This window comes from Carcharodon carcharias, chromosome 18 (assembly GCF_017639515.1).
Source record: "Carcharodon carcharias isolate sCarCar2 chromosome 18, sCarCar2.pri, whole genome shotgun sequence".
Lineage (NCBI taxonomy): Eukaryota > Metazoa > Chordata > Chondrichthyes > Lamniformes > Lamnidae > Carcharodon > Carcharodon carcharias.
Genome location: NC_054484.1, coordinates 12285764 through 12300146, shown reverse-complemented (window position 1 = coordinate 12300146; position 14383 = coordinate 12285764). Strand labels below are relative to the sequence as shown.

At 43.0% G+C, this 14383-nt stretch overlaps 1 protein-coding gene across 5 annotated transcripts in view; it reads right to left on the bottom strand.

Moving 5' to 3' along the window:
• Nucleotides 1-14383, bottom strand: part of usp25 (ubiquitin specific peptidase 25) — a 177189-nt gene that overhangs the window by 38470 nt on the left and 124336 nt on the right. For all 5 annotated transcript variants that reach the window (XM_041210981.1, XM_041210983.1, XM_041210982.1 and 2 more), the window contains 2 exons: nt 9668-9846; nt 1770-1848 (listed from right to left, as the gene is read on the bottom strand). In XM_041210981.1, coding sequence (XP_041066915.1) covers nt 1770-1848; nt 9668-9846 — 258 coding nt within the window. The remainder of the gene's footprint in view (nt 1-1769; nt 1849-9667; nt 9847-14383) is intronic.

The following is a 14383-nucleotide window of genomic DNA, read 5'->3' as shown; positions in this document are numbered from 1 at the left end:
GAAGTTACTTGTTGCAAATAAAATCCAGCTAACATGGTGAAGTGTTAACACAATGCTGCCTATCTACTCAACTCCCATTTTGTGGCAAACATTATCTTAGGTACAAGATGCTATTAAACAGTCATTAACTCTTAACCAAACTCACCTCAGCTCCACCCATGGCTAAGCAGATGAAATGAAATTTGTAACTTGGTCATACACAGCAGGTGGTACCTGATCCAACTACCAGTTAGCAAATTGGTTACCTTATTTACCCCTGGTTCCTCTAACACTTGGCTATCCCCAGAGCTCTCCTTCAATTCTTACACATCTGCCCTCTGAGACCTCCAGCATAGTTCTCCTGACCTGAAATAAACCTCCTCTTTGGCCTTTTGTCTCCATTTTGCTCTTGGACACTCCTGCTTGCTGCCAGTTATTTCAACCTCCTTCATAAAACCTCTGTGCCCAAACTGTGGTGTGGGTACAATTGGCCTTAGCTTACCGCTTGCTTCTAAGAACCATCCAGTAACTTGTGTCAGATGATTGACCTGGGGAAGGCCAGGATGTGAAGCCACCATTCAAATAGACAGATAATATTTAATAATTGTCCAATAAACGTATTTTGAGCCATTAACTGAATTGTGATGCTCCATTTCATAGTTCGGCAGATATACAAATACGTACAAATTTTGATATTCATTATTTTAAAAATATCATTGCTTGGTCTTGCATTTTAAAAAAGAACTAAAATTTAAGAATAAAATCTGTTTAAAATTGTAATATTAGATAAAGATTTCTTCTTTTTACTTATGTCTCATGTCCTGATAGGGGTCCTTAAAATTGTGAAAGGTTGGATAGGGTAGATGTGGAGAGACTGTTTCCACTTGAGACAATCCAAAACTAGGGGCTATACATAGAAGGCAGTCACTAATAAATCCAATAGGAAAACATGCAGAAATTTCTTTACTCAGAGAACAGTTAGAATAAGGAACTTGCTCCCACTGGAAGTGGCTAACGCAATGGGGGGTGGTTGGGTGTTTGGTGTTAAGGCAAAATTGAGAGATAGTGGTAATGGAGTAGTAATCCAGAGGCCCAGGCCATTACTCTGGGGACATGGGTTCAATTCCCACCATGGCAGCTGGTGGAATTCAAATTCAATTAATGAAAAAAAAAATCTGAAAAATAAAGCTAGTGTCATTAATGGTGACCATGACAACTACCAGCGTTGTTGTAAAAAGCCATCTCATTCACTAAAACCCTTCAGAGAAGGGCATCTGTCCTCCTCACCTCATCTGGCCTACATGTGGCTCCAGATTAACAGCAATGTGGTTAACTCTTAACTGCCTTCTGAAATGTCCTAATAAGCCACTCCAATTGGGATGGACATGGGATGGACAGCACAAACCTTGCCAGCAACGTCCACATCCCATGAAAAAAATAAAGGAAAAAAAGACTTGATGCTTTCAAAGGAAAAGTAGACAAACGCATGGGGAAAAAGGGACTCGAATGATACACAAAGGCTGAGATAAGGTAGATAGATTGGCATAGAGTATAAACACCAGCATATGTTAGTTGGGTCGAATGGATTGTTTCTGTACCGTATATTCCATGTAACTAACCATGCTCACACATGAAAACTGCTCAAACCTCACAAAGTGCCAACAAACGGTTTCCAGGCTAGAGTCAATGTTTTCATTTATAAGCATTTATAAAAACCACTTCAGGTTTCCATCCAAGAGGCAGATATCGGAAACCCTTTGGGGAGCTTCTGATATTTTTACCTCACTTACCTCGTATTCCTCCATGTTGACTTCTTTAGGTTTGATCAGCTCAAGTTTGGCCCGAGCAATTTTCATTACACTGCGACACCTGAAACAAATTATGAATGGAATTAGCTTGCATTTCAAAAGCAAATGTAAGAATAGAAGAAATAGGAGGAGAAGATCACACAATCCCTTGAGCCTGCTCCACCACTGAATGATCTTTGGCCTCAACATCACTTTCCCACCCGCTCCCCATGTCCTTTGATTCCGTAATAGACCAGAAACCTATCTCAGCCTTAAATATATTCAGCAATGAACCATCCACAACCCTCTGGGATATACAATTCCAAAGAATCACAACACTGTGAGTGAAGAAATTTCTCTACATCCCAGTCCTAAATGATTGACTCTTTATCCCGAGTCTGTGCCGCCATGTCCTAGATTCCACAGGCAGCAGAAACAAACTTGCAGTATCTGCCCTGTCAAGCACCCTTAAGATCACTTCCCATTCTTCCAAACTCAGTAGAGTATAGGCCTAATTTGCTCAGCCTCTCATCATAGAACAACCTTCTCATCCCAAGGACTTATCTAGTGAACCTTCGCTCTACCACCTCCAAGGCAAGTGCATCCTTCCTTAGAAATTGAGACCAAAAACTGCACACGGTACTTCAAGCATGGTTTCACCAAAGCCCTCCGTAATTGTAGCAAGAATTCTTGATTCCTGTACTCCAATTTCCTTGCAATAAAGGCCAAAATGCCATTTATTTTCCTAAGTGCTTGCTATACCTGCATGCTAACTTTCTGTGGTTCTTGTATGAGTGCACCCCAGTCTCTCTGAACATCAACGGACGCTTCATGTCTTTTAAAAAATATTCTGCTTTTCTATTCTCATGATCAAAGTGAATAACCTCACATTATACCCCATCTGCCACCTTGTTGTCCATTCACTTAACTCATCTACATCTCTTTGTAGCTTCTTTGGGCTGGATTTTATCTGCCACATGCACCCCCGCCCCAGGTGTGTTTTCGGCCCAGCCGATCATTTTCTCACCTAACCCTGAGTTCACCCGCATAACATGGTAGGTGGGCTGGCGCCGAAATTAGCAGCCCACCTGTCATATGTAAATAAGTAATTAAAGATCAATCAAGGCCGAGAAAGACAGATTTCTAATCAGTAAGGGATTCTTCAAGGGTTATGGGGAAATGGCAGGAAAATGGAGTTAAGCATTATCAGATCAGCCATGATCCCATTGAATGGCAGAGCAGACTCAATGGGAAGAATGCCCAACTTCTGCTCCTACATCTTATGGCCCAACTGACCTCCATAATATGCTGCACATGTCTTAATTCTGTTGGCGTGGGAAGTCGAGCGGGAGTGGGCAGGCTGTTTCTTTAAAAATGTTTTTAAAAGGTGAGGAAGGAAGGGGACGTACTATCTTTGGGGACTGCCCTTTGCGCATCGGGGCGTAGCCCCCGCCTTCCTACCCGCCTGCTCTCCAAAACCCACCTCCCCCACCCACCCTGCACTCCCTTCCCAATGTTGGCTAAACCCTCCACGTCCAATACCCCAGACTTACCTCACCCCGAGATCCATTGGGCCTTCTTCCTGGGGCTGCTTGAAGTCACAGCACCCAAATAGATTGGCCGTCAGTTCCCAAGGGTGGGGCTTCCTCCCCAGTGAAGGGCGGAATGTGAGCCAAATTAGCCCACCCGCAGCGTCTTATGCCTGCAGGGTGGGCTTGCACAGAGTGAGTCATCTTCCAGCCAACTTTCCTGAGGGGAGGCTGGGGGAAGCCACCCGACCCCACCACTAAAATGCAGCTCAGTGTCCTCCTCACAGCTTATATTCCTACCTATCTTTGTATTGTCAGCAAACCTACATACATTACACTCGGTCTCCTTGACTAATTAATATAAGGTTGCAATTAGAACTCTTGGATGGAAGCCATCAGATCCCGGCGGTTTGCTGGCTTCTAGTCCCTTTTAAGCCACGGATGGATCTTTCTTCCTGAATTTTTGCTTTTCAATTAAATGTATTTTTGTTGAACATTCTGAATTATTTTGTTAGATGTTAACCACTGTTTACTGTTCACCATACTTATTTACCCAATCAGCCTTCGGCAGCTGTCTCCTCAAATGTAATTGGCTCTGTTTAAGATTCTTGTTTGGGGCTGGAATGTGTCGTTTTCAAACTTAAAATGAAATTCAGTTGTGTTAAGATAGCTTTTCCCCCAAGAGGATCTTTTACAATGAGATTACTAATTAAATGTGCCTCATTGAACAATATTAGATCTAAAACAGTTTTGTCCCTGGTTGCTCCCACGTTTGTCTCATGGAACCATCATGCAAGCAATCTACAAACTCATATTCCAAGCTATATTTGCCAACTTGATTTGTCCAGTCTGTGTGAAGACTAAAGTTGCTCACGATTATTGCCTTGCCTTTATTGTTTAATAACTAAGCTCCAATTATTTATGAATATATATATATACAAACGCACAAATTAGGAGCAGAAGTAGGCCATTTGGCCCCTCGAACCTGCCCTGCCATCCAATGAGATAATGGCTGATCTGCTTGTGTTTTGAATTCCACATTCCCATCCACTCAGGGTAACCTTTGATTCCATGACCTAACAAGAATCTATTTACCTCCATCTTAAAAATACTCAATGACTCCGCCTCCACCTCCTTCTGAGGCAGAGGGTTCCAAAGTCTCACAACCTTTGGAGAAAAAATTTCTCCTCATCTCCGTCCTAAAAGGGTGACCCCTCTTTTTAAAACAGTGCCTCAAAGTTCTGGACTCATCCATAAGAGGAAACATCCTTTCCACATCCACCTCAATCAAGTCACCCTTCACTCTTTTAAACTCCAGCAGAAATGAGCCCTGTCTGTCCAACATTTCCTCATGAGACAACCCATTCATTCTGGGTAAAAATCTAGTAAACCTCCTTTGAACCGCCTCCAATGCACTTACATCCTTCCTTAAATAAGGAGACCAAAACTTCACACAGTATTCGAGGTGTGGTCTCACCAATGCCCTGTATAATTGAAGCATAACATCCTTACTTTTATGTTCAACTCCTCTCATACTAAAGGATAAGCATTCCATTAGCCTTCTTAATTACTTGCTGTACCTGCATGCTAACTTTTTGTGACTCATGGTCTAGAAAACCTAGGTCCCTCTGCACCTCGGAGTTCTGCAGTCATTCTCCATTTAAGTATAACTCTGCTTTTTTATTCTTCCTGACAAAGTGAACAACTTCACATTTCTCCACATTATACTCTATCTGCCAGATTTCTGCCCGCTCACTCAATCTATCTATATCCATCTGCAACTCCTATGCCCTCTTTACAACATACTTTCCTACCTCTGAATAAGTCATACAGATTCAAAACATTAAGACTGTTTCTCGCGCTGCAGATGCTGTCAGACCTGCTGAGTTTTTCCAGCATTTTCTGTTTTAATTTCAGATTTCCAGCATCTGCAGTATTTCACTTTCGTACTTTCCTATCTTTGTGTCATCTGCGAATTTAGCTATGTCTTTGCTCCCCTTGTCTAAGTCATTTATATAAATTGTAAAAATTTGATGCCCCAGCACAGACCCCTGTGGGACTCCACTCGTCACATTCTGCCAATCAGAAGGTGACCCATTTATGCATACTCTCTGTTTTAGGCCAGCCAGCCAAACTTCTATCCATGCTAATATGTTACCCCTCATACCATGAGCTTTCATTTTCTGCAATAACCTTTGACGTGGCACCTTATCAAATGCCTTCTGGAAATCCAAGTACAGCACATCTACAGTTCCCTTTTATCCACAGTGCATGCTATTCTTTCAAAGAACTCTAATTAATAGGTTAAACGTGATTTTCTTTTCACAAAACCATGCTGACTCTTCCGGATTACCTTGAGTTTTTCTAAGAGCCCAGTTATAACCTCCTTAATGATTTATTCTAACATGTTCCCAACAACAGACATCAAGCTAACTGGCCTATAGCTTTCTGCCTCCCTCCCTCCTTGAATAATATTTGCTACTTTCCAGTCTGATGCTTAATGCTCTTTCCAACGGTATAACTGCTGTTAGGGCGCCTATAAACTACTCCCATCAGTTTTTCTAACCCTTGTTATTCCTAATCTCTACCCATACTGATTCAACTTCCTGATCTTCTGAACCAAGACTCTTTCTTACTTCTGTCCTTGTCTCACCCTTTACTGATCAGGGTACTCTTGTTAATGGCAACACTAATAGAAAAACTGGCACTTATTCAATGCTTCATCATATCCCTCAGAGACATCTCAAAGTACTTTATTACAGCTGAAAAGTCCTGGAATGCAGGCACTCTTTTGTAAGCAAACATAGAAGCTAGTGTGGTTGGGGGTTGACTCTATCACCTCAATTAAGGAGGAGCTGGACTGGTTCCTGACTGGGACAGAGATCGCGTCATATTAAAAGTAAATTGATTAATAAGTAATAAACTCTTGGTCCATGTCAACTGGACTGAAGGGGTCATGGTTGAATTGCCCAAAGTTCTTTTTCTTTTCATCTGTATCAGTTGTGGCTCAGTGGGTAGCACTCTCACCTCTGAGTTAGAGGTCTGTGGAGTCCTACTCCAGAGACTTGAGCACAAAAACCTAGACCAACACACCCAGTAAAGTATTGACAGGGATGTCACATTGTCAGACATACTACAATTTAGATCAGGCGTTAAGATGACCTCTGCCCTTACAGGTCCCACGACACTATTTCTGGCCAATATTTATGCCTCAATCAACACCACCAAACCAGGTTATCTGGCCACCATGTTGATGCTTGTATGAGCTTACTGTGTGTAAATTGGCCGTCACATTTTCTGCATAATAACGGTACACTTCAAAAGTGCTTCATTGGCTGTGAAGCACTTTGGGGTTTCCCAAGGTTGCAAAGGGAGTCATATAAACTTAAGTCTCAGTTTTCTATGTTTTATCAGCCTGGGATCTTTTCCTCAGGTTTTACGTCTCTTGCATGAGATTGCTCGATTGCTGTTGGTTGAAAGGGGCAAATGGGGAGGGTGGTTGGTGAGGTTGGGGGGGGGGGGGGGTATAGTATGAAATTTCTGGTAATGATGCTCCAACCATCATGAGCATTGATTAGGCTTGGTGGACCAGCTAGCTGTTTCCTGCCCATCATTTTAAACATCTGTAAGAAAAGAAACTTTATTTGCTGATACTGGTTGAGCAAGAGCAGCAGTCCCTGCTCCTCCAACCCTGATCCTGTTTGAAAGGTGTCTTGGGCTTTGAACATGGACCTACATCACCTGAATAGACCTCACTTTAATGCGTCAGTAAAAAGATGGCACTTGGGATTAAGCAGCACTCCCTCAGCACAGCACCAGCATGTTGGCCCAGATTATACTCAAAGCCTGCAGCAGGGTTTGAGCCCACAGGCTCCTCACTGAGATGGAATTGCTATTATCCAAGCCAATCTGATATCGATTTCCTTTACTATGCTTATGACCATCTGCAAATCTAATGATTGATATTGATTAAAGTGGTGATTTTTTTTTTTGTCCCCTCTCCTTCCTTACCTAAATCCCTCCAGTTTGCTTTTTCACAGGTGCCAGGTGACCTTCAGAATGTCAGGTCAAGTGGTCATTCTGCCTGAATGAGCCTGGACATTATCAGCAGCGTCACAGCTAACTCCAGCTTGTCTTCGGCTGACATTCAGACACTTAACACTCTGCAGCACAGGGTCACTGGCTTATGATTAAGTGCAGGAATGCAGCCTGATTTTTTTTTTCTCTCTCCTGGATTGAATTGCTTTTTCCAAAAATATACTTAATTCATAAAATGTCTAATGATACATCACAGCACAATTCAAGTGTGACAGTATGTAAAGCACATTACAGATTAATTTGGTTAAATTCAGCACATGGCACTCTAGGGTTCCTCGCTCACTCCACTGACAATGTAGATTGCATCTTCATTTACATTTCAGGTCTGCATGAAGGATTTGACAAGGAGGGCCCTTCTCACCACCAGCGAAGGCATGTCTTGTTGGAAAGTCTTGGCATCTGCTGGTCTGAATGCCTTAGACAGATCACACTGAGAGGTCAGTTAACGCACCACAGACCAGGACCTGACCTGGGAATCCGTTGGTCGGTATGATTCAGATTCCACAGTAGCCTGTGCTTTTACGAACTGACCAACTGATCCACTGCAGAGTTAATGTGGTAACTCAGCAGAGATAAAAGTAATTAATGAGTTCTTAGCTTAACAACAGGTCATAAATAATTGTCAACTTGTTCTTTATTTAAGGTTCCATGAGTAGAAGGTCATTGGAAGTTGAAGAGGTCCGATTAAATGTCAAGGGTTGGAGAAGGGTGGAGGGGGGGTCTTTTGCATTCCGAACCAATGTTCAATATAAGATGCTAAGAATTTGAATTAGTGCCAGCTCAGTTTAAGATATCCAGAAGACTGAAGAAGGGATATCATGCAAGTGGGACACACACAAAAACCATGATTCAGATTCTTCAGCCTTTCATCTCCTGATGTCACTGACCCTTGCTGTGTTATCCTCTCAGAAGCTACGGCACAGAAGGGGGCCATTTGGCCCATTATGTCTGCACCAGCTCTCCAGATGGGCAACTCACCTAGTACCATTCCCCCATCTTCTCCCTGTAACCATCATCTTCTTCCTTTTCAGATTAGTCTAATTCCCTTTTGAATGCTTCAATAAAACCTGCCTCTACTGCGCTCTCAGGCAGTGCATCCCAGACCCTAGCCACTCGTGTGTAAAAAAAAGTTTCTCCTGCTGTCACTTTAGCTTCTTTTGTCAACTACTTTAAACTTGTGCCCTCTTGTTCTTGATCCTTTCACGAGTGGGAGCAATTTCTCCCTCTGTCCAGACCCACATGATTTTGAATGCCTCTATCAAACCTCCCCTAAATCTTTTTTTCTCTAAGAAAAACAGTCCTAACTTCTCCAATCTATCTTCATAACTGAAGTTCCACATCCATGGAACCATTCTCATGATTCTTTTCTGCATCCTCTCTAATGCCTTCAAATCCTTCCTAAAGTGTGGCATCCAGAACTGGATGCAATACTTCAATTGAGGCCAAAGTAGTGACTGATACAAATTCAACATAATCTCCTTGCTGTTGTACTCTATGCCCTTTATATGCTCTATTAACCACTCTCTCAACCTGTCCTGCCATTTTCAATGATTTATGCACATACATCCAGGTCCCTCTATTCCTCCACCCCCAACATCGTAACTATATATGGCTGGAATTAACCCAACTCGGCACGGACTGAGAGAGGAACCCAAGGCCTAGCGGTCGGTTTAGCTGCACGTTGAATCAGGCTGTGCTTCAACCCACGTGGCTTGGCTCATAACCGGCCAAGTAAACACACTTGGCATGTGAGCATTATCAGGATCGTTGCCCGTATTCTCCACTTGACTTTTAGCATCAGCTGTGGCTTGGTGGGTAGCACTTATGCCTCTGTGTCAGAAGTCATGGGTTTAAGTCCCACTCTAGAGACTGGTGCACCTAATCAACAGTGACACTCCCAGTGCCAGTCCTGAGTGGGCGCTGCACAGCTGGGGTGACATCTTTTGGATGAGATGTTGAACGGATAGCCCTTCTGTCCTCTCAGGGGGGACATAAAAGATCCCATTCCACTAGTGTGAATAAAAAGTAGCGGAGACCTACCCAGTGTCCTGATCAATACTTATTCCTCACTATCATCAGAAAAAAAAGTTGATTATCTGGTCATTATCACCTTGCTGCATGAGGGATCTTGCACACTGGACACCTCATTTCCTATACTGGAACAATGGCTAAACTTAAAAAGTAATTAATTGGCTGTAAATCACTTTACAACATCCTGAAGTCCTGAGGGGCACTTATTTTACTCTTATGCCAACAAAAAAAATCGCTTGTTACCGTTCATCAAAATTGAGATTCCGATCTGCAAACTGCTCCAAGAGTGTCCGCTCGATGATCTTCTTTGGTGCCTCGTTGTGTAGGAAATAGACCACCACATGTTTTAACCGGTTATCGTTCTCCAGTGTGGTATCTTCCTGGGCCAGCCTAACCAAACGGGAGTACTCCGCTGTGAAAGCCTGGAGAGACAAAGAACCCTCTGGAAATGTATTCAGAGAACGTTGTCACTGCTCTGAGATGTCACATAGCGCTGACTGTGGGGGCTCTTGGTAACATTCAAAGGAAAAAAAAACTGCAAGGATCTGCCAAAGCTACGCAGTAAAGACAAATCCATTACCTAACGGCGAACAGCTACATCCCAACCTTAAATGGATCCCCTGTTGGGTGTGAGTTGAGTAGCTAAATAGCCTGTTCATTCAGACAGAAAAAGAGGGCTTAGGGTTTGATTTCCACTTTGTGAGCTTGGTTGGGGTGTTCTAATTAACCTCAATCACAATGGCTTATAGGTGGAAGGGGTGGGGAGAGAGAAGGAATAGACACTTGAGGCCCCCATGATCAATCACAAGCTGGCTGAGCACATTAGTAGCCTCAGCTGAATGTGTCTTGTCATCAAATTGCTTGCCAACTCTCACCGTTGGAAGTCACCCATAATGAATGGCTACGTGGGCAAAGGCACTGGATGATGCCTTAGTACGATGTAGCCATGCCTCAACAAAGGGTCAAATCCCTAGGAGAGGAGAGAACAAGTAAAATATAGCATCCAAAAATCCTAACTTTCAACCTTTATTGCCAGAATTACTTCCTTCTCTCAATTCCACTATTTTAGTGGTTCATCCATCCTTTTTAAGGCTTTTCTCAACCCCTCTCTCCTAATGAATTGGTGGGACAGAGGGGCAGACCAGTTGCTTGCTCCAAGCTTGCTGCCAATGGTCTTCGTGCCACTAGCTTGGACATGCACAACATCTTTGGGATTGCTTCCCAGTTATTCGGAGGCAGAAGTGGAAAGGGAGGATGGAAAGCAATTCATCTTGTTTCCATTCATTACCTCCATTGTACGCTGAGGAGATCACTACAGGATAATTAACTAGGTCAATAAATTCACCACCCCCCACCAACAATTTTCAAATGTCTTGGTCGCTTCCGCTTTTTTCAGCCCTGTCGGATGATTTATGATACTGCACCAAAATTTTTTAAAAATCACACTGAGTAACGAGGAATCATGTAAGAGTGCTAATGGGACAGTATAATCAATTCAGAATCTCAAACCTCAAGCTTTACAACTGAAACAAGAACTCAACTGGATTGCTCCTTAAAAGGTTTGCCGTTAGGAACTGAATTTGAGGGGTTCACCTTTTAAAACATGTTAAAGGACCGGCTCACTGCCGTTCATGCAACTGCATTCAATGTGCGTCCCAAAACGATCACAAACAGTACACACAAGGAAAACATGTGGCTATCAAATATTTCCATTTTCTCGGGAAGGGTTACATGCTTTCAGGTGAACCAGTTTTTGAGTTCAATATTGAACTATGCTACTGTAGTTTCACATTCCATATTCTCCTGTTGGAATGGGTGAGTACATTGGACGAACCCCTGCAGGCATATGCAACCCAACCTTTAGCTCTCCAGGTGACTCAATTGACTGATGTGGTGAAGCGCAGCCATACAGAGCAGATGTCCCAGGCTAACATCTGAAGCAAGTCCCAAGTGTGGCCTGATAGCACAGGTCATGCGTCCATGGATCGACAGTGAAACTGATCGCCATCCACTGATTCTTCCAAGAAACGACATGTGTGGAGTTTGAGCAAGGATCAAGACGAGGCATATCTATTAGACAATAGCAGATCTACGCCTCAATCTCTTTACCCACCTTTTCTCCAAATTCTTCAATACTTGTTACCTAACCTGAATCTGCTTCAGCAGCGACAATTTCAATTGACCCAGGGCCAAAAGCCTTTTGAGGGAGTGAATTCCAAATTTCTACTTTCCTTTCTGTACTTCCTGAATTCACTTCTAAATGGCCTAGCTTTACTTTGAAGCTTATGCCACCCCCACCCCCGACCAGGATTGTCCCACCAGAGGAAATAGTTTCTCTGTGCCTATCCTGTCAAATCTCATTTTCATTGTTGTGATGCAATTGGAACAGTTCATCAATACTTATTTTCTAGTTTATGCATGGAGAATGAACTCTTGTTAATGAAAGTCATCTGTGGAATTCTATTTCAATGTCCTCCTGACAGAAGGGAATAAAAAACGATCGGACGAAGAATGTCCTGGATGTGTCTTGTGTCAAAAACTAGTTTTTATGCTGTGCAGTGACACACGTAAGCTTGATTTTACAGAGACTGCAATGAAGTTGTTTTTTATTTATTCTTTCATAAGATGTAGGCAGCGCTGGCTATTTCTAATGTTCATCCCTAATTGACCTTAATGGTGCTGGTGAGCCGCCTTCTTGAACCACTGCAGTCCATCTGGTGTAGGTACATCCACCGTGCTGTTAGGGAGGGAGTTCCAGGATTTTGATCCAGCAACAGTGAAGGAACGATAAAATAGTTCCAAGTCAAGATGGTGTGCGGCTTGGAGGGGAGCTTGCAGGCAGTGGTGTTCCCATGCGTCTGCTGCCCTTGTCCTTCGAGGCAGTCGAGGTGGTGGGTTGTCGAAGGAGGCTTGATGAGTTGCTGCAATTCATCTTGCATAAAGTGCACACTGCTGACACCGGTGGAGGGAGTGAGAATATTTAAGGTGGTGGATGTGATGCCAATCAAACAGGTTGCTTTGTCCTGGGTGGTGTCAAGCTTCTTGAGTTTGTTAGGACTGCACTCATCAAGGCATGTGGAGAGTATTCCATCACACTCCTGACTTGTGCCTTGTAGAATGTGGACAGGCTTTAGGGAGTCAACATGCGAAATACTTCCTACAGAATTCCCAGCCCCTGATCTGCTCTTGTAGCCACGGTATTTATATCGCTGGCCCAGTTCAGCTTCTGTTCAACGATGACCCCCAGGGTGTTGATGGTGAGGGGGCATTCAGTGAATCTCCCACTGAACGTCAAGGAGAAATGATTAAATTCTTGTAGGAGGTGGTCATTGTCTGGTACTCGTGTGGCAGGAATGCTACTTCGAAGCAGGTACGTCTGAACAAGTTTTATATGAACATCAGAATGTCCTATCACAAGGACCTGATAGAGATCTTTAAAGTGATTAAATATTTTGATAGGGAAGATGTGGAGATGATGTTTCCACGTGTGGGGGATGTCCACAACTCAGGGATGCTAGACACATACATGAAGGAGAAAGGAATAAAAGGATACTTTGATAGGGTGAGATGAAGTAGAGTAAGGAGGCTTACATGGAGCATAAACAACTGTGTGGGCCAGTTGGGTCAAATGGCATGCTTTTGTGCTGTAAAATCTTATGTGTTGGCAGGCCTAATCGCTGGCAGCTTTGCCAACCAGAATTATACTAATAACCTCATTACCCTGCCGTATTATTCTGTCTGTGTTTTTCAGGTAATTTCAGGAAACTCAAGAGTACCTCAGTCTGAATTTAAATTGCATGAATGTAACGTGCTTACAAAAAGTACTGTAGAAATTCAGGCAGTCCAATTTTGGACATCAAGATCTTGGAGTGGGTACAGAGGCATTTTATCAGAATGGTGCTAGGGATGAGGAACCTCACTTTTGTGGAGAGACAACAGAGGTTGGGATTAAATCTTAGATTAAAAAAGGTTAAAGGGAGAGATGTTTGGGTTAAAGAGGAGTTTTGATACAGTAGCTACGGAGAAACTGCTTCCACTGAAAGGAGGGCCAATAACCAGAGGACAGATTTAATAAAACTGGCAAAATCTCCAGGAGGAAAATGAGGGTTTTTTTTAAAATACAGCAAGTTATGATGACCTGGAATGCAATGAATGAAAGGCAGTGGAAGCAAATTCAATATTAACTTTCCAAAGTGAATTAGATCCACGTTTGAAAAGGAAAGAAATTTGCAGGGCTATGAGGGAAGAACAGTAGGGAGTAGGACTAATCGAACAGCTTTATCAAAGTGCCGGCACATGAACGACAGACCCCTTGGTCGTCTTCTGTGCTATTTGATTCTACAAAATCAAGAACATTGACAAGCTTTGGAGAATCTGCTGAGGTTTTGTTAAAAGACACAACATTACAGGCGTCCCTGCTGCTATCCTTCTGATCTGTACAGTGTAGAGTTGCACAAGGTAATGCCTTCACCCACTAAGATCTTCTCATCATCATTCATCAATCTTTGAGGCGTGAAACACAATAGCAGCCCTCTGGTACCACCTCCAGATTGCCATTTTCTGTGTGTCAACACACACTGATTGTTAGGCATTTCTGTTCTCGGTTCATGCACACATACTTTCCAAAAGGAATGACTGGATATCAGTCAGTGGGAACCCCCAGCTGACATTTCTCTCCGCCTTCTCTACTCCAGAAGCACCCGGTACAAAATACAGCGCCTCAGTTGGGATCAGCATAGACCTTGGAACCACTGCTCTGCATGATTCAACCTTGCAACGAACAGTGCCATTAGTGGACTAACAAACAAACAATATACTCAAAGGCAACATCGCTCACCTATTCTAATTAGTAGCACTGCTGATAGGGAAATTAGGTATGGTTGAGATAAGGTGGCAGCATGTTGAAAAGCAGCAATGCAGTTCACATATACAAACTGAGATGTATAACCTTCAGTTAGA